The sequence below is a fragment of the Eleutherodactylus coqui genome, chromosome 8 (assembly GCF_035609145.1).
Source record: "Eleutherodactylus coqui strain aEleCoq1 chromosome 8, aEleCoq1.hap1, whole genome shotgun sequence".
Classification (NCBI taxonomy): domain Eukaryota; kingdom Metazoa; phylum Chordata; class Amphibia; order Anura; family Eleutherodactylidae; genus Eleutherodactylus; species Eleutherodactylus coqui.
This window is the reverse complement of record NC_089844.1, coordinates 168,178,724-168,200,325: the sequence shown is the minus strand read 5'-3', so window position 1 is coordinate 168,200,325 and position 21,602 is coordinate 168,178,724. Positions and strand designations below refer to the sequence as shown.

The 21,602-nt window shown below is 42.4% G+C and overlaps 1 protein-coding gene across 2 annotated transcripts in view; it reads left to right on the top strand.

Moving 5' to 3' along the window:
• The window catches only part of SEZ6L2 (seizure related 6 homolog like 2), a 64,646-nt gene that overhangs the window by 8,847 nt on the left and 34,197 nt on the right, over window positions 1-21,602 (top strand). For both annotated transcript variants that reach the window (XM_066576901.1, XM_066576899.1), the window contains exons 3-5: window positions 11,667-11,918; window positions 12,112-12,245; window positions 12,479-12,671. In XM_066576901.1, the coding sequence (XP_066432998.1) occupies window positions 11,667-11,918; window positions 12,112-12,245; window positions 12,479-12,671 (579 nt within the window). The remainder of the gene's footprint in view (window positions 1-11,666; window positions 11,919-12,111; window positions 12,246-12,478; window positions 12,672-21,602) is intronic.

The window sequence follows — 21,602 nt, the reverse complement described above, 5'->3', positions numbered from 1 at the left end:
GTGGGTGTGGTTGTGTACCGTGCACAAAAAACATGTACCGCGAGCACAAATAATTGACGGACTCTATAATCTTCTGCCAATATTCTTTCTGGACGGTTGGACGCCGGAGTAATGGAATCCTGCTATGTATTCTGGCCTAGCCTTGGCTGACAATATCCTATGTTGTAATGAATATTAATCGGCCCCCAGGATGGCCGCCCGTGGTGACTGGACATGACTGCTCCGAGTCCAGAAGCGGATTATAACAATTGATCCGGATCCGCCCAGCCCTTATAACGCTGCACTAGTGTCACTGATTTGATGTTTGTTGGCTTCAGTAGTGCAGATTAGGAGGGCACAGGTGGTGGATCCCATGACAGGTGCGGGGGCATGTGATGCATGTGGCCCCTGACTGGCACTAGACAGAAAGTGCTTTAAAGGGCTCAACTGCCCATACTACTTAATGCAAGGTGTGTGTAGTCTGTGGACCTGAGCAGGTGGGGTGTGACTGACCAGGTTGCAGATCCGAAGTTATATTATGTGTTATGCTCCACACACATCCAGAGCTGCATTCACATTTCTTATTCTCAGTAACCTCCAGAACTGCATTCATAGTTCTTGTACTCTACTCCCCTATAGAGCTGCACTCATAGTTCTTGTACTCTACCCACCTATAGAGCTGCATTCATAGTTCTTGTACTCTACTCCCCTATAGAGCTGCATTCATAGTTCTTGTACTCTACTCCCCTACAGAGCTGCACTCATAGTTCTTCTACTCTACTCCCCTATAGAGCTGCATTCATAGTTCTTGTATTCTACTCCCCTAGCGAGCTGTATTCATAGTTCTAGTCCTCTACTCACCTACAGAGGTGCACTCATAGCTCTTGTACTCTACTTCCCTAGAGAGCTGCACTCATAGTTCTTGTACTCTACTCACATATAGAGCTGCACTCATAATTCTTGTACTCTACTCACCTATAGAGCTGCATTTATAGTTCTTGTACTCTACTCCCCTATACAGCTGCATTCGTAGCTCTTGTACACTACTCCCCTATAGAGCTGCATTCATAGTTCTTGTACTCTACTCCCCTAGAAAGCTGCATTTATAGTTCTTGTACTCTACTCCCCTATAGAGCTGCATTCATAGTTCTTGTACTCTACTCCCCTAAAGAGCTGCATTCATAGTTCTTGTACTCAACTCCCCTAGAGAGCTGCATTCATAGTTCTTGTACTCTACTACCCTAGAGAGCTGCATTCATAGTTCTTGTGCTCTACTCCCCTAGAGAGCTGCATTCATAGTTCTTGTACTCTACTCCCCTAGAGAGCTGCATTCATAGTTCTTGTACTCTACTCCCCTATAGAGCTGCATTCATAGTACTTGTACTCTACTCACCTATGGAGCTGCATTCATAGTTCTTGTACTCTACTACCCTAGAGAGCTGCATTCATAGTTCTTGTACTCTACTCCCCTATAGAGCTGCATTCATAGTACTTGTACTCTACTCACCTATGGAGCTGCATTCATAGTTCTTGTGCTCTACTCCCCTAGAGAGCTGCATTCATAGTTCTTGTACTCTACTACCCTAGAGAGCTGCATTCATAGTTCTTGTACTCTGCTCCCCTATAGAGCTGCATTTATAGTTCTTGTACTCCACTCCTCTAGGGAGCTGCATTCATAGTTCTTCTACTCCACTCCCCTATAGAGCTGCATTCATAGTTCTTGTACTCTACTCCCCTATAGAGCTGCATTCATAGTTCTTGTACTCTGCTCCCCTATAGAGCTGCATTTATAGTTCTTGTACTCCACTCCTCTAGGGAGCTGCATTCATAGTTCTTCTACTCCACTCCCCTATAGAGCTGCATTCATAGTTCTTGTACTCTACTCCCCTATAGAGCTGCATTCATAGTTCTTGTACTCTGCTCCCCTATAGAGCTGCATTTATAGTTCTTGTACTCTACTCCCCTATAGAGCTGCACTCATAGTTCTTGTTCTCCAGTCACCTCCAGAGCTGCATTCTCTGCCCTTATATATGAATATTGGCGTATGTTGCGCCCATTCTTTTTAGAACTTGCCAGTCTTAAATTGCGCCAATTTACAAAGGTGGCTCATGGACTTGTAAATTTGGCACAATTTACACTGCACCAAAATTAGGAAAGATGCACTAAAAATGTGCCCGTTTTCACATAGCGGTGCTGCGGGCGCCAAAAATGCACCAACCTGTATTCCGAAATATGGAAAAATATTGGCGCACTTGTCGGATCTTTTTGACGCAAACTATTTGTAAGTTTATCTAAAACTCTGTGCGTCTTATTTCTGGCGCAGCTGTGGACACAAATCTGTCGGAAACACGTTCATAAATAAGGGCTACCGTTCTTATACTCTACTCCCCTCCAGAGCTGAAATCACAATTCTTACTCTCCAGTCACATCCAGATCTGCATTCATCTAACATTTTCCTGATGCTACAGAGTATGGCCTGCTGTTTTTAGGGGGTGCATAGCCAAAAATGGAGTGCAGCCCTGGAGGTGATTGGGAAATCAGCTCTGCATGTGACTTGTAACTGCAGCTTTGGATGGGACTGAAGAATGAGTTGTGGATGCAGCTCTCGCTGTGACTGGAGCATAAAACAGGATGTATCTCAGGATCAGTGCACAGTATATGATAACCCGCGGAGTGTTATATAATGCACTGTAGTGTAATAGTGCAGTGTGTGAACACGTCATCAGACTCTTCTAAGGGGCGGGTCTACAGTGCTGCCTCGTATCCATGGATACTGTCATCTCATATGTTGGGTCTCGTGTTTTTACGGTTTTTATAGGGTATCATTTTGATTTTTAATTATTGTAGAATGAAAAGGTCTGTTCTAATTTCTCAAAATTTGTAAGATCTCCGCTTGCTGTCAGTTAATGGAAACCTTCTTGCTTAGATAGAGAGGCTGAGTCCCGGCCTCAGGTTGTGTTTTTGTAACGCAGGGGGGTGATGAGGTGAGCGCATACCTCCATACGTTACACGTGGCTGACATAACTGTGCTATCTGTCAACTGGAAGAGCGCCCGCGGAGCAGGAACACTGCCCACAGGCTTGTCACTCAGCTCTCTATGGACCTTAAAGGTCACAGCCAACACATACTACTAGTGTAGATCAATTATACATCCCACCCCCGTTTCTGGCTGCCAGGGACGGTAAGATGGCGGCCGGGACATAGCCTTGGATTACGGATGTTGGATATTTCGTAGCGTGGGCGTGGAAGGAGGTGGGCTCCGTGTGGTAATGGCCAAAAATTGTGATATTTTACTATATGACTAAAGAATTGGCGCTGAACGTGCCATCTGCTGTGATGGATGACACTGCGAGGAATTTCCTCCTTGCTTCGTTTCATTCACGGCGGATCTCCAAAGATTTAACTGTTTCTAACAGCAGGGTCACAAATTAGATGTATGGAGTAGGGACCCCACAAAGGGAAGGACACCGTCCCACCAAAAGTAATTAGACCCCCGAGCAAGAATGAAAAGTCGTACTTATTACCACATGTTACTACTTGGTGGGGCTCATTTGGCCCTGATGACATCGGGGCTCTCCCTGCCCCGACGATCCAGGTTATCCATAAGATGTTCAGCAGGGATCAGGCTGGGACTCTGTGCAGGCGGCCCAATTGTGGGACATCCACATCCTCAAACCAACATAAAAGCGCTGGATGTGCGACGAGGCGCGTTGTCTGGCTGGAAGTATGGCCGACCATTCCCAGAGTATTACCACATGTTACTACTTAGTGGGGCTCATTTGGCCCTGATGACATCGGGGCTCTCCCTGCCCCAACGATCCAGGTTATCCATAAGATGTTCAGCAGGGATCAGGCTGGGACTCTGTGCAGCCGCCCCAATTGTGGGACATCCATATCCTCAAACTAACATAAGGGCGCCTACCCACTTGCGTTGCCGATTTTCGCGCGTGAAAAACGCTGCGTTTTCGCGCGTTTTTTGCGCGGTTTCCGCGTGTTTTTCGCGGCGTTTTTTGCAGCCCTCCATTGACAATCATGGGTGCATTAAGAGAAAAATAAGGAGACATATGCAACTGACAGTTCCTATGTGAAAAAACCCCACGAAACGGAAAAAAAACCCCAGATGGACAAGAACACATTCTATACTAATTGCTCTTGAGAAAAAACGCAAAACATCACAGGAAAAAAAATCGCAAGTGGGTAGGCACCCTAAAAGTGTTGGATGTGCGACGAGGCCCGTTGTCTGGCTGTAAGTATGGCCGACCATTCCCAGAGTATTGCCACATTGTCAGCAGCACATGATTGTCTAGAGTGTCAGTGTAGACTTCTGTGTTCATGGTTACTGCAAACAATGCCATGAGACCGTGCCACGTAAAACGTCCCCAGACCATAACGAGACTTCCGTTGTACTTAAAGGGGTAGTCCGGTTGTGAAGCGAATTTTCAAAAATTCCAGATATGGAAGCTGTTTATGCCCAGCTGGTTACGGGTGCAAATCACACAGCCATTACCGTCCTATTCAGTCCCGCATTGCTAATGTTTCCCCACATTGCTATTTTCCAAGATGGCTACCACATTCTTGTTCACATGCAGTGTGAAACTACATTTACCACAATTCCCTGCTCTGTACTTCCTTCCTGTGGGCGTCACCACTAAGTGCTTCCCTGCTATTGGTCAGCAATCTGGGCGTATTTCTAGTTAAAAATGCCCAACCAAGCTAATATAGTGCCAGGCGTTTTTACATCAGGCCCAAAAGATAGTCCTGGAACTCTCTTTTGGGCCAGAATATGTTGGCCGCTGCCATGGATTCCTATGGGAGCCCATGCCAGCGGCCGTAGGTGGGAGTTTAGCAGGGCGGCTGCTAAACTCTCCCACCGTGCCCAGTGCAGGCTCACCTCTCATTTCTCCCTGCTTGTTCTGTGCAATGGGAGGGGCGGAGGCGGAGCTAAGCGCTTACTCATCCCGCCTCCTCCCATTAATGTCTATGGAGAAGGGGCAGGGCATGGTCAGAGCTAAGCAACCACCCTCTCCCCGCCCCTTGCCCATAGCCATCAATGGGAGGAGGCGGGGAAGACTGGAGCTTAGCTCCGCCCCCTCCCATTGCACAGAACGAGCAGGGAGGAACGAGAGGTGTTCACCAGGCCATATAAACTGGCGCACAAATGTTTGATTTCTGCACCCGTTCACAAGATGCTTTACTCTTAACATAGCGTATATCGGCTGGCTGTGAAAATGGCCGACCGATATGCGCTCATGTGAAAGAAGCCTAAGCCTGACCTATAGTGCTGGAATACCTACAGGACGTATCCATGGCAACCTGAGAATAAACACTTGTGAAGTGCCAGGGGCGAGTGATAGTTTATACAGCCCCAAACACAAGATCCGAAGCAGAACCACACTGCAAACTGTAATAACATTTAATTAGTATTCATCTGATGCAAATTTGCATAAACGCAATACCCCTTGAACTGCTGGCACAACACACTCTGCAGAAGGCGTTCCCCAGGCCTCCGCCACACCACGGTACAGCCATCTGATGTGAAGATGGAGTAACATTCTTCCATTGCTCAACTATCCAATGATGATGCTCCTTGCACCATTGTAGACAGACCGATGCATCTTCTTTGTGTGAACTTGACAGACGTTTGCAGGATGAATGAAGGGAAATACCAGCTGGAGTGTTCAGACATTAGTAGAAGGTATGCCACAGGGAGTATCCAATGTCATTAGGGCCAAAGGAGCCCCACTAAGTATTTATATATGGAAATAAATACTACTTGCTCAGGGGTCCACTTGCTTTTTGTAAGATGCAGAACCTGAGCGAGCTGCATGAATTGGATATGTAGGGAGCTGACACTGGTAGGAGGAGCCGTGACTACCACAGACCACTAGAACAGAAGGGCCACAGCACACTACCAAATTATTGACATGAAGCCAAGGGGAATCTACTGCTGATTGCTGGGGGTCTTGGTGCTGAGCCCCCTTCCCCTCTACTCATCACATATTTATTTAAAGGGGCTAGTTACTTAATAATGAAGAGTCCGGTAACTTTCTAAGCTTAATGTCAGTGAATGGAAAAAAAGAGGTCCTTGTATACAGTCAGAGTGTAGCAGGTAAAGCCTTAGCGTTCTTTACCAGTCACTGTATGCATAGAACTGTGTTTACTGTACAGCTTTTGCTGGATGTAATCCAATGCATTGAAATGATGTTTGCACTATTACCTGTTGCCACTAGATGGCTCTGCATTACCATAGTCCGGGTGAAGATTATATAAGGAGCTGCAGCCAGGAAATGAGGCAGTGTGTGGCTGAAACCTTATGGCAAGTAGAAGACCCTGGTACTGAACAAAGGAGAGACGTAGGTAGGTAGTAAGTTAGTGGCTTAGGGCCCTTGTAGACAGCCTGATGAATTAAAGAAAGGGCCTAACAAAGGGGAAGTCTCAGGGTAGCCTCCTGTGGGAGATCTGACACTGGTGAAGCCGTTGCAGTAGCCTTTAATTCGGCCCTTAGGAGAAGCACCTGAAGATGCTGAAAGATGATGGCGCTGCAGGCAACAGCTGAAATGACATCAATTGGCAGTATGGCACATTGGAACATTTGTTTAATGGGGCCTAGAATGCAGGGAAAGACCCTCTTCGGAGTAGGAATGGGCTCTGGTGGCGCCTGAGCCGAGGAATTACCCAACATCTTATCATGCTTTGAGGGAACTCGGGCAGGCAAATCCGAGGGCACTGAGCCGTGGGTTTTGAAGCGGCTTGGCCGCATCCTTTTCTGTTGTGGCCGGCGCTTCCATTGAGAGGAGCGAGGCTGCAACGAGAAAATAAAATAGACATGCTGTGGCCGGGGAATCTGCGCCGCAGCGCCGGCTTCTGCCAGCTTTGCCGCGACGGATTGGCTGTCCCGTGTGGATGACATTTTTGACAAATCTCATCCACATGGCTGGCTAACGCCGGGATTAGCGGCCGCAGGCGGATGTGCCGCAGCGAAATTCTGCACGGAATTTCTGCGGCAAATCCGCCATGTGTGAACCCAGCCTTAGAGTTCATATTGAACTACAGTTTGTCCGCCACTGAAGGCCGTGATTTGTGCAGTTGGCTCACGAAGTTGCAGACGGTGCCAAAATATGCCTTCCTCTACCCCCTCTTGTCGATTCCGATTAGATCTCCGTTCCTTGTAGAAGAGAGTCCACAGCGGAGACGGCGTCAAAATCAACATATCGCGGATTGGAATTCCGCGCGGCATGTCACTTTCTGCGTGGCTTATCTGCAGCAGACTGTCGGCAGCGTGCGGAGGGTCTGCAGGGAAATTCTGCAGCATTTCCTCCCTGTGTGAACCCAGTCTTATAGGCCATGCAACTCTCCCTGGGCAAGAGGTATGCAAATGAGTGATGGAATAATCCTTCACAGTGCCATAGGATAGCTACCTTCCTATAGGTGGCACTGTGGAGGCATTATTGGCATTTATTCCATAACTCATTTGCATATCCTCAAATTAACCCCCACCCATCCTAAGAATGGAGTCTGGTCGATCCCCGAGTGAATGCCCAAGCAGATACCATGCCGGAGTCGTCACTGCTTCGTTCACCTCAATAAGAACGTCGAGAACCAACCAGATACCCATTGTCAGGATCGCCAGTGGTTGGATAGGCAATAACTTTAAATTTGGCACAACCCCTTTGGGCACAGCCTGACCCTCTGTGGGACTAGTCATGTTGCAATACGCCATCTAGGCCACAGGAACACATCCCTATGTCCAAAATTAAAGTCGGCGTTGCACATGTCTTCAAGAGTATTAATTCACTAAGTGTGAGCTACAACCAGCAAGTGTACCATAAAGTGACAGTAACCATCAAGTGTGCAGTACCTCTGCCTAAGAATAGTAATAAAGTGACGGTGCCACCCCAATACAAGGGTCTGGAAACCCATCCTGACCTCCTCCAGAGCCCTCCGACAGTTATGTATGAGTGAGGCTAGGTCAGGATAGTGCTCAGCCTCTACATGTAAGCCATTAAAGGGATTTTCCAGGCAACCAGTATTGATAACCTATCATCATGGTAAGTCATAAATAGTGGATCACTGGGATCCGCCGCCATCCTGATGATAGATCATCAATAGTAAAAGCTTGGAAAACAGGTTTAATGTTTCCATTCGCTGATGGCAAGCAGAGATCATGAAAATGGCGAGGGACATAAAAGTCTATTAGAAAGCCGTAGGACAATTCCCGTAGCTGCCACTAGTCACTGGCTAATAGAGGGGTCCCATGGGGGCTGTCATGTGGGGGACCCCCTTATGCTAGACGGTTATACGGCTGCTGCGCGGAGCTGATGAGGATTACTCCAGGGTCCGCCCCCTGATATTAAGCCTCTCAGTCTCACACCGCTAAGTCTCCGAGATCGTCTTCAGCGTGTAAGTTTCACCGTCGCCGTAAAGCGATTAGACGTTGTAATGAAGCGGCCCGGGCTGCGACGCTCGTCTCTCTGATAGTGTAAATCTGGTCCGGGGTACAGAGGCTGCTCAGGAGCCCAGGAAAGCTGGGTGGTGCCCCCAGTATGAGCTGCTGGTTGTCACATGACCCTGAGCAGCCCTTCATCTAGTGCGTGTCATGAAATAGGGGCTTGTCAGGGTAACGGCTGCACATTAAGATGCGCCTCGCGGGTCACAAAAGACCATTGCATGGACCCCCGAGAGACCCACCATCTCCCACCATTCTGCGTCTACAGCTACTATGCAAACTCCCGCAGCCCCCCCAACGTCCCTGATTACCGGAGCTGTCCCACTATCCTGGCAAGTCTGATATGTAAATAAGGAAGGTGGAGCAATACCTCTGCAGCGCCACCTATTGGATGGCAGCATTCCTTCAAGTCTGATGCACATGATGTTCTTACCTCAACCAACCCCCCCCCCCCCCACACACACACACACACCCATCCCTCTGGTCATAATCGCTGGGATCTAGTGTGCTGGCTGTGCCCGCAGAGACTAGAGGGGCAGGGTTGGGTTCGAGATGACAGCAGAACGTGTGCCAGCCTTCCCTCTTTATCAACGCTTTTAACCCTCTTCTTCCCCATCATCATAATGATCCTAGAAGGAAAGACCCAGAATGGAGGTCCCTATAGTGTATAGGGGCACTAACAGGGCTTTACAGGGGGCACTTCTTTTTGTGTGGGGGCATTAAGGGGCATCACTGGAGCACTAAGGGAGCACAGTGACTATGTGGGGGCATTAAGGGGCATCACACTTTGTAAGGGACATCAATGGGGCACTAAGGGGGAATCATTGCCATGATGGGCATCACACTATGTGGGGAACATCGCTAGGGGAATCTTTTTGTGTAGGGTACTGAGGGGGAGACTTTACGGTGTGAGGGGCATCACTTGGGCACTAAGGACGCCCCTTTACTGTGTGGAGGGGCATCATACTATGTGGGTCATATCATTAGGGGGATCTTTTTGTGTGGGGTGCTGAGGAGGAAACTTTACTGTGTGAGGGACATCATACTGTTTAAGGGAGCACCTTTACTATGTGGGGGGATTAAGGGGCATCACACTGTTTAAGGGACATCAATGGGTCACTAAGGGGGGCATCATGCTATGTGGGGAACATTACTAGGGGGATCTTTTTGTGTGGGGTACTAAGGGACTGGGGCACTGTGGAGGTCCCTTTAGTATGTGGGGGGCATCACTACCATGAGGGGAATCATACTATTTGGAGAACATCACTAGGGGGATCTCTTTGTTTGGGATACTAAGGGAAAAATTCACTGTGTGAGGGACATCACAGTGTTGAAGGGGCACCTTTACTATGTGGGGGCATTAAGGGTCATCACACTGTTTAAAGGACATCACTGGGGCATTAAGGGGCACCTTTACTATGTAGGTGGGCTTTACCACCATGAGCGGCATCATACTATGGGGTGATCATCACTACGGGGATCTTTTTGTGTGGGGTACTAAGGGGGAATCTTTACTGTGTAAGGGGCATCACTGCGGCATTGAGGGCATCATACTGTGATGGGAGCACTAAGGGGGCATCTTTTGTGCTAGCGGCACTAACAGGGCGCCCGCATGTCCTTACTGTGTGGGGAGAAGCGAGGGGGCATCATTATTATGGTGTGCCACACAAAGAGGGCACTATGAAAGGCTGTTCTCCCCCTTTTGAAGCTTTGAAGGTTGGTTTGGTGGCTTATGTGTCTCCATGGTTACGACTACAAACAAACCAACCCAATGTAGTCTGTTGCTATAGTTATGCTCTCCATGTTTTCTCACCTACCACATGTAAGTTAGCAATCTGTAGCCATGGAGACAGGTCTGCATAGAGGCTGCATACAAAAAAGGAAGCAGGAAAAGCTGGTGAACGGACCCCACGGACCGTGTCATGGCAGCCATATTGGATGGACTTAACTAATTGATAAAAGAGGATGGCTCAAGAACTTGAAGCATCTTTAGAGGTAGCAATCGTGTGGTAAGAAGTCCGCAGGTCTCCGACGCCGCACTGGAGCGCAATCTCGTATCCTGAGGGATGTAATGCTCCCGGGAGAGGCGCCCTGGTATTGATCTCCACTGATGGCGATCCTTATCGCTGTCCTGAGGCGGTCACGTAATTATCAAATCCATAGGTCAAACAGCGGGGGTCCTCGTGGACTGGAGGAACGCCGATCAGATCTGCAGAGCATTAATGAGAGCGGCATGTGGGGGGGCGGGGGATAACAAGAAGTCCGTAATAAAAGATTCGTGAATATTACTACACGTGGTTTCACATCGCCGGAACAAGCAGGTTATTGCATGCTGGTATCAGCCATTTCAGGATGAGAGGAGGACGGCACATGACCCCCAACTGTGTCGCCAGACCTCATACTACATCTATGGTACTGGTCCTGAGTTGCACCATGCTTTATACTCCAGTCACATCCAAAGCTGCAGCCATAGTGCTGCTAGACAGTTCTCTGTTCTGTATTGACTTCACATCATGTGACTGCCCCCTGCTGGATCATTATATGTGGTGCATTTTGAACCATAGCATGGGGTAAAGGGGAAAATGCCCTGGAGGCCCCCAACTTGTATGAGTCTCCAATATAGTCTACTCTAAACCCCTCCCTCTTGTCAGGGTGCTTGCTACCATACATTTAGCTCAGATGCCTGCACTAATCTTGCCCTTAATGCAGTGCAGAAGAGTGAAGGTCAGATGTTAGTGGAGTGTGCATAATGTGAATGCAGCTTTGGATGTGACTGGAGTATAAGGCTGGCATCACATGAGCATACACGGATTTGCTCGCACATGAGCGATGCTTCTTTGCGCTTCTTTCACCGCGCGTTTTGCGCCCACAGGGCATGCTTATTTGCACGCAGCAAAGACGCACCAATTAAAATGACTAATGAGTTCCAGATGTGTGCTTTTCCCAGCGGTATTACACAGCGTATCACGCATCTCTTAGCGCATTTGCGCGCCCCCATTGACTTCTAAGGGCATCTTAGAAAATAGTTGGTTTTTTGCACGACCGAAATGCGCTAGTAAAAATACTAGCATGTGTACGAAGCCGTTGAAATCAATAGGTTCCATTCTCTGCGCATTGATTGCGCAAATTTTGCGTGCACAAATATGACCACCGTGTGACGCCGGCCTCAGACACGAACAGTACAAGAATACTAAATGGGTATGTTATATTAATGACTACACTTTATATACATCCTTATCAGGTACGACTTCGGTCCCGACCCGCGCTGCGCCCGTGTCCTTGACCGACGACTTGGCTCCTGCTGGAGTCAGCGAGACCTCTGGCGTCCTCACCACCGCTGTTGGGGGGACCTTCTCCCTTCCTCCCCCTCTCAGCACATTGACACCCCCATCGCCAGCACCCACAGGAGGCCCGGGACCCTCTGCCGAAGGGGAGGAAGAGACCACGACCACTCTGATCACCACCACTACCGTAACCACCGTGCACAGCCCCGGTGAGCATGATGTGTGTGGGGGTCTCTCCAGCTGTTGTGGAACTACAACTCTCAGCGTGCTGTGCAGCCACACGATGTCAGGGCATGCTGGGCTTTGTAGTCCACAGCAGCTGCAGGATGAGGCCCTCCGACCATACATCCTATATACGGCGGTGGGAATTCTCGCTCCTAATTTTCCGTTTTTTCACTGCAGTTCTCTGTAACAACAACATCTCGGAGCTGGAAGGGATCTTGGAGGCTCCGGAATATTCCGGGGGAAGTTTCTTTGGCGGCCTGGACTGTACATACAGCGTGTCTGTGTATATGGGGTATGGAGTGGAAATCCGGGTGAGTGTGCTTACAGGGTCTTCATCCTGTCCCCGAGTCGCCCTCCGCTGTCATGTTCTATTGTGACAACCAATATGGCCGCTATTACAGCTCCCACAGAGGTTGTCACTCAGCTTTCCCAGAAACAGATGGGACATAAGCCGTGGCTGAACGTCCTGATGGCGGGCGACTCGGGTTTAACTGTTTTCTGTCGTTTTGATAAACTGAGTTCAATAAGTGGAGAATTTTCCCAGGTGGAGAAGCTGAACCTGTCCAAGGAGGAGGCGCTGAGCGTGGAGGGCGTAGAAGAAGACCACCGCTTCCTGCTGGCCAATGAGACGCTGATGGCTGAGGGTCAGGTGATCCGCAGTCCAACCAATCACATTGCAGTACGATTTCAGACTTACCGTGCCACGAGCCCTGGAGCATTTAAGTTGCGTTACCAAGGTAACCATTTTGAGCATAGATCCCTCTCTAGTTGTCATAATAATCAATCGCCTTATGTTAACCCTTTAGTGACCAAGCCCGTTTGTGCCTAAATGACCAGGCCAAATTTTGAAAAGCTGACGTGTCACTTTGACATGGAATAACTCTGTAAATTTGTTGCATATCGAAGTGATTCTGACATTGTTTTTTCGCCACATGTTGTACTTTATTTAGGTAGTAAAAATAGAACGATAGAATTTCTGTATATTTATTAAAAGCGCAAAAATTGGGAACATTTTGAAAAAAAAATCGTCATTTTTTTCACATTTCCAATGTTTCAATATCTCAGATATGTGCAAACATAATATAGAAATTGTTGATAAGATATATATTTCCATCTATTTACTTTATTCTGGAAGCACATTGGAAAAACTTTCTTTTTTTTTTACCATTTAGGAGATGTGCAAATGTAACATTGATTATCAACATTTGGAGGAACATTTTGTTTTCCTGCCCCAAGCCAAGATTGTAAAGGCTCATGAGTGTCAGAATAATAGATACCCCCACAAATGACCCCATTCTGAAAACTACTCCCCTTAATGAATTCACTGTGGAGGAATTTTTTGACACCCCCCCCCCCCCCCAGTTTTTTTCAGGAATAAATTCAATTTAGAGGAGAAAACATAAAATTTGATATTTTTGCAAATATGTCTTTTTAAAGACAGGATTTTTTCCCCCCACAATGCACAGGAAAATGAGTATTCGCACCCCAATAAAAAAAATTACAATTTTTATTTTTGTAGCGATTATGTCATTTTAAAAACTGTTTTTTTTGTACAGCACACAAAAGAATGAGTACTTTCACCCCAAAATGGATCCTCCCGTTTGTTTTGTGTTCAGAAACATACCGGATGTGGCCCTAATCTTCTGTCTGTATGCACAACAGGGCTCAAACCGACAGGAGCAGCCAGTGGCTTTCAGAACAGACATTTTGCATGAAGGTGATTTAGGCCCCATTGCCCACTTGTAGAGCCCTTGAGCGGCCAAAACGACAGAGAACCCCCACAAATGACCCCATTTTAAAAACTAGGGGTGTACTGCGCATTTTGACCACAACGTTTTTGAATGAATCGAAGCAAAGCAAAAGGAAAAAAAGTACGATTTTCATTTTTTTGGCAATTGTGTCATTTTAAAAATATTTGTTTTTCTACAGCACACATCTGAATGAAGACTTTCACCCCAAAGTGGATCCCGCTGTTTGTTCTGTGTTCAGAAACCTACCCGTTGTGGTCCTAATCTTATGTCTGGATGCACAACAGGGCCCAAACCAAGCAGAGCATCAAACTTGAACTGACTTTTAACTTTTACGTAATCGCCATTATCCATTGGATAACGGCGATCACGTGACCGGGGTCAGCATTAGAGTAGTTATATTCTTTTACATAGGGGGCAGTATTATAGTAGTTATATTCTTGTACATAGGGGGCAGTATTATAGTAGTTATATTCTTGTACATAGGGGCAGTATTGTAGTAGTTATATTCTTTTACATAGGGGGCAGTATTACAGTAATTATATTCTTGTACATAGGGGGCAGTATTATAGTAGTTATATTCTTGTACATAGGGAGCAGTATTATAGTAGGTATATTCTTGTACATAGGGGGCAGTATTATAGTAGTTATATTCTTGTACATGGGGAGCAGTATTATAGTAGTTATATTCTTGTACATAGGGGCAGTATTATAGTAGTTATATTCTTGTACATAGGGGCAGTATTATAGTAGTTATATTCTTGTACATAGGGGGCAGTATTATAGTAGCTTTATTCTTGTACATAGGGGGCAGTATTATAGTAGTTATATTCTTGTACATAGGGGGCAGTATTATAGTAGTTATATTCCTGTACATAGGGGGCAGTATTATAGTAGTTATATTCTTGTATATAGGAGCAGTATTATAGTAGTTATATTCTTGTACATAGGGGGCAGTATTATAGTAGTTATATTCTTGTACATAGAGGGCAGTATTATAGTAGTTATATTCTTGTACATAGTGGCAGTATTACAGTAGGTATATTCTTATACATAGGAGGCAGTATTATAGTAGTTATATTCTTGTACATAGGAGCAGTATTATAGTAGTTATATTCTTGTACAAAGGAGCAGTATTATAATAGTTATATTCTTGTACATAGGAGCAGTATTATAGTAGGTATATTCTTGTACATAGGAGGCAGTATTATAGTAGGTATATTCTTGTACATAGGGGGCAGTATTATAGTAGTTATATTCTTGTACATAGGGTGCAGTATTATAGTAGTTATATTCTTGTACATAGGGGCAGTATTATAGTAGTTATATTCTTGTACATAGGGGGCAGTATTATAGTAGTTATATTATTGTACATAGGGGCAGTATTATAGTAGTTATATTCTTGTACATAGGGGGCAGTATTATAGTAGTTATATTATTGTACATAGGAGCAGTATTATAGTAGTTATATTCTTGTACATAGGGGGCAGTATTATAGTAGTTATATTCTTGTACATAGGGGCAGTATTATAGTAGTTATATTCTTGTACATAGGGGGCAGTATTATAGTAGGTATATTATTGTACATAGAGGCAGTATTATAGTAGTTATATTCTTGTACATAGGGGGCAGTATTATAGTAGTTATATTATTGTACATAGGAGCAGTATTATAGTAGTTATATTCTTGTATATAGGAGGCAGTATTATAGTAGTTATATTCTTGTACATAGGGGGCAGTATTATAGTAGTTATATTCTTGTACATAGGGGCAGTATTATAGTAGTTATATTCTTGTACATAGGAGGCAGTATTATAGTAGTTATATTCTTGTACATAGGGGGCAGTATTATAGTAGGTATATTCTTGTACACAGGAGGCAGTATTATAGTAGGTATATTCTTGTACATAGGAGGCAGTATTATAGTAGGTATATTCTTGTACATAGGGGCAGTATTATAGTAGTTATATTCTTGTACACAGGGTGCAGTATTATAGTAGTTATATTCTTGTACATAGGGGCAGTATTATAGTAGTTATATTCTTGTACATAGGGGGCAGTATTATAGTAGCTTTATTCTTGTACACAGGGGGAAGTATTATAGTAGTTATATTCTTGTACATAGGGGCAGTATTATAGTAGTTATATTCTTGTACATAGGGGGCAGTATTATAGTAGCTTTATTCTTGTACACAGGGGGCAGTATTATAGTAGTTATATTCTTGTACATAGGGGGCAGTATTATAGTACTTATATTCTTGTACATGGGAGCAGTATTATAGTAGTTATATTCTGGTACATAGGAGGCAGTATTATAGTAGTTATATTCTTGTACATAGGATCAGTATTATAGTAGTTATATTCTTGTACATGGGGGGCAGTATTATAGTAGTTATATTCTTGTACATGGGGTACAGTATTACAGTAGTTATATTCTTGTACATAGGGGGCAGTATTATAGTAGTTATATTCTTGTACATAGGGGGCAGTATTATAGTAGTTATATTCTTGTACATAGGGGGCAGTATTATAGTAGTTATATTCTTGTACATGGGAGCAGTTTTATAGTAGTTATATTCTGGTACATAGGGGGCAGTATTATAGTAGTTATATTCTTGTACACGGGGGGCAGTATTATAGTAGTTATATTCCTGTACATAAAGGAGCAGTATTATAGTAGTTATATTCCTGTACATAAAGGAGCAGTATTATAATAGTTATATTCCTGTACATAGGGGGCAGTATTATAGTAGTTATATTCCTGTACATAGGGGGCAGTATTATAGTAGTTATATTCCTGTACATAGGGAGCAGTATTATAGTAGTTATATTCCTTTACATAGGGGGCAGTGTTATAATAGTAATATTCTTGTACATAGGGGGCAGTATTATAGTAATTATATTCTTGTACACAGGGAGCACTATTATAGTAGTTATATTGCTGTACATAGGAGCAGTATTATAGTAAATATATTCTTGTACATGGGGGGCAGTATTATAGTAGTTCTATTCCTGTACATAAAGAAGCAGTATTATAGTAGTTATATTCCTGTACATAGGGGGCAGTATTATAGTAGTTTTATTCCTGTACATAGGGAGCAGTATTATAGTAGTTAGATTCTTGTACATGGGAGGCAGTATTATAGTAGTTATATTCTTGTACATAGGGGGCAGTATTATAGTAGTTATATTCTTGTGCATAGGGGGCAGTATTATAGTAGTTATATTCCTGTACATGGGGGGCAGTATTATAGTAGTTATATTCCAGTACATAGGGGGCAGTATTATTGTAGTTATATTCTTGTACATAGAAGCAGTATTATAGTAGGTATATTCTTGTACATAGGAGCAGTATTATAGTAGTTATATTCTTGTACATAGGGGGCAGTATTATAGTAGTTATATTCTTGTACATAGGGGGCAGCATTATAGTAGTTATATTCTTGTACATAGGAGGCAGTATTATAGTAGTTATATTGCTGTACATAGAGGGCAGTATTATAGTTGTTATATTCTTGTACATAGGAGGTAGTATTATAGTAGTTATATTCTTGTACCTAGGAGGCAGTATTTTAGTAGTTATATTCTTGTACATAGGGGGCAGTATTATAGTAGTTATATTCTTGTACATAGGGAGCAGTATTACAGTAGTTATATTCTTGTACATAGGGGGCAGTATTATAGTAGTTATATTCTTGTACATTTGAGTCAGTTTTATAGTAGTTATATTCTTGTACATAGGGGGCACAGTATTATAGTAGTTATATTCTTGTACATAGGAGGCAGTATTATAATAGTTATATGCTTAGCCACAGGGGGCAGTATTATAGCAGTGAAAATCCTATACATAGGGGGCAGTATTATAGTAGTTATATTCCTGTACATAGGGGGCAGTATTATAATAGTTATATTCTTGTACATAGGGAGTAGTATTATAGTAGTTATAGTGTTGTACATAATAGCAGTATTAAAGTAGTTATATACTTGTACATAGGGGGCAGTATTATAGTAGAAATATTCTTGTACATAGGGAGCAGTATTATAGTAGTTATATTCCTGAACATAGGGAGCAGTATTATAGTTGTTATATTCTTATACATAGCGGGCAGTATTACAGTAGTTATATTCTTGTACATAGGGAGCAGTATTATAGTAGTTATATTCTTGTACATAGGGGGCAGTATTATAGTACTTATATTCTTGTATATAGGGGGCAGTATTACAGTAGTTATATTCTTGTACATAAGGGCAGTATTATAGTAGTTATATTCTTGTACATAGGGGGCAGTATTATAGTAGATATATTCTTGTACATAGGGAGGCAGTATTATAGTAGTTATATTCTTGTACATAGGGGGCAGTATTATAGTAGTTATATTCTTGTACATGGGGGGCAGTATTATAGTAGTTATATTCCTGTACATAAAGGAGCAGTATTATAGTAGTTATATTCCTGTACATAAAGGAGCAGTATTAATAGTAGTTATATTCCTGTACATAAAGGAGCAGTATTGTAGTAGTTATATTCCTGTACATAGGGGGCAGTATTATAGTAGTTATATTCCTGTACATAGGGAGCAGTATTATAGTAGTTATATTCTTGTACATAGGGGGCAGTATTATAATAGTAATATTCTTGTACATAGGGGGCAGTATTATAGTAATTATATTCTTGTACATAGGGAGCACAATTATAGTAGTTATATTCTTGTACATAGGAGCAGTATTATAGTAGTTATATTCTTGTACATAGGAGCAGTATTATAGTAGTTATATTCTTGTATATAGGGTACAGTATTATAGTAGTTATATTCTTGTACATAAAGGAGCAGTATTATAGTAGTTATATTCCTGTATATAAAGGAGCACTATTATAGTAGTTATATTCCTGTACATAGGGGGCAGTATTATAGTAGTTATATTCCTGTACATAGGGGGCAGTATTATAGTAGTTATAATCTTGTACATAGAAGCAGTATTATAGTAGGTATATTCTTGTACATAGGAGGCAGTATTATAGTAGTTATACTCCTATACATAGGGGGCAGTATTATAGTAGGCATATTCTTGTACATAGAGGGCAGTATTGTAGTAGCTATATTCTTGTACATAGGGGGCAGTATTATAGTAGTTATATTCTTGTACATACAGGGCAGTATTATAGTAGCTATATTTTTGTACATAGGGGGCAGTATTATAGTAGTTATATTCTTGTACATAGAGGGCAGTATTATAGCAGTTATATTCTTGTACATAGGGGGCAGTATTATAGTAGTTATATTCTTGTACATAGGGGGCAGTATTATAGTAGTTCTATTTCTGTACATAGGAGGCAGTATTATAGTAGTTATATTCTTGTACATAGGAGCAGTATTATAGTAGTTATATTCTTGTACAAAGGGAGCAGTATTATAGTAGTTATATTTTTGTACATAGGGGGCAGTATTATAGTAGTTATATTCTTGTACATAGGAGGCAGTATTATACTTGTTTTATGCTTAGCCACAGGGGGCAGTATTATAGTTGTTAAAATCCTGTACATAGGAGGCAGTATTATAGTAGCTATATTTTTGTACATAGGGGGCAGTATTATAGTAGCTTTATTCTTGTACACAGGGGGCAGTATTATAGTAGTTATATTCTTGTACATAGGGGGCAGTATTATAGTACTTATATTCTTGTACATGGGAGCAGTATTATAGTAGTTATATTCTGGTACATAGGAGGCAGTATTATAGTAGTTATATTCTTGTACATAGGATCAGTATTATAGTAGTTATATTCTTGTACATGGGGGGCAGTATTATAGTAGTTATATTCTTGTACATGGGGTACAGTATTACAGTAGTTATATTCTTGTACATAGGGGGCAGTATTATAGTAGTTATATTCTTGTACATAGGGGGCAGTATTATAGTAGTTATATTCTTGTACATAGGGGGCAGTATTATAGTAGTTATATTCTTGTACATGGGAGCAGTTTTATAGTAGTTATATTCTGGTACATAGGGGGCAGTATTATAGTAGTTATATTCTTGTACACGGGGGGCAGTATTATAGTAGTTATATTCCTGTACATAAAGGAGCAGTATTATAGTAGTTATATTCCTGTACATAAAGGAGCAGTATTATAATAGTTATATTCCTGTACATAGGGGGCAGTATTATAGTAGTTATATTCCTGTACATAGGGGGCAGTATTATAGTAGTTATATTCCTGTACATAGGGAGCAGTATTATAGTAGTTATATTCCTTTACATAGGGGGCAGTGTTATAATAGTAATATTCTTGTACATAGGGGGCAGTATTATAGTAATTATATTCTTGTACACAGGGAGCACTATTATAGTAGTTATATTGCTGTACATAGGAGCAGTATTATAGTAAATATATTCTTGTACATGGGGGGCAGTATTATAGTAGTTATATTCCTGTACATAAAGAAGCAGTATTATAGTAGTTATATTCCTGTACATAGGGGGCAGTATTATAGTAGTTTTATTCCTGTACATAGGGAGCAGTATTATAGTAGCTAGATTCTTGTACATGGGAGACAGTATTATAGTAGTTATATTCTTGTACATAGGGGGCAGTATTATAGTAGTTATATTCTTGTGCATAGGGGGCAGTATTATAGTAGTTATATTCCTGTACATGGGGGGCAGTATTATAGTAGTTATATTCCTGTACATAGAGGGCAGTATTATTGTAGTTATATTCTTGTACATAGAAGCAGTATTATAGTAGGTATATTCTTGTACATAGGGGGCAGCATTATAGTAGTTATATTCTTGTACATAGGAGGCAGTATTATAGTAGTTATATTGCTGTACATAGAGGGCAGTATTATAGTTGTTATATTCTTGTACATAGGAGGTAGTATTATAGTAGTTATATTCTTGTACCTAGGAGGCAGTATTTTAGTAGTTATATTCTTGTACATAGGGGGCAGTATTATAGTAGTTATATTCTTGTACATAGGGAGCAGTATTACAGTAGTTATATTCTTGTACATAGGGGGCAGTATTATAGTAGTTATATTCTTGTACATTTGAGTCAGTTTTATAGTAGTTATATTCTTGTACATAGGGGGCACAGTATTATAGTAGTTATATTCTTGTACATAGGAGGCAGTATTATAATAGTTATATGCTTAGCCACAGGGGGCAGTATTATAGCAGTGAAAATCCTATACATAGGGGGCAGTATTATAGTAGTTATATTCCTGTACATAGGGGGCAGTATTATAATAGTTATATTCTTGTACATAGGGAGTAGTATTATAGTAGTTATAGTGTTGTACATAATAGCAGTATTAAAGTAGTTATATACTTGTACATAGGGGGCAGTATTATAGTAGAAATATTCTTGTACATAGGGAGCAGTATTATAGTAGTTATATTCCTGAACATAGGGAGCAGTATTATAGTTGTTATATTCTTATACATAGCGGGCAGTATTATAGTAGAAATATTCTTGTACATAGGGAGCAGTATTATAGTAGTTATATTCCTGAACATAGGGAGCAGTATTATAGTTGTTATATTCTTGTACATAGGGGGCAGTATTATAGTAGTTATATTCTTGTACATAGGGAGCAGTATTACAGTAGTTATATTCTTGTACATAGGGAGCAGTATTATAGTAGTTATATTCTTGTACATAGGGGGCAGTATTATAGTACTTATATTCTTGTATATAGGGGGCAGTATTACAGTAGTTATATTCTTGTACATAAGGGCAGTATTATAGTAGTTATATTCTTGTACATAGGGGGCAGTATTATAGTAGATATATTCTTGTACATAGGGAGGCAGTATTATAGTAGTTATATTCTTGTACATAGGGGGCAGTATTATAGTAGTTATATTCTTGTACATGGGGGGCAGTATTATAGTAGTTATATTCCTGTACATAAA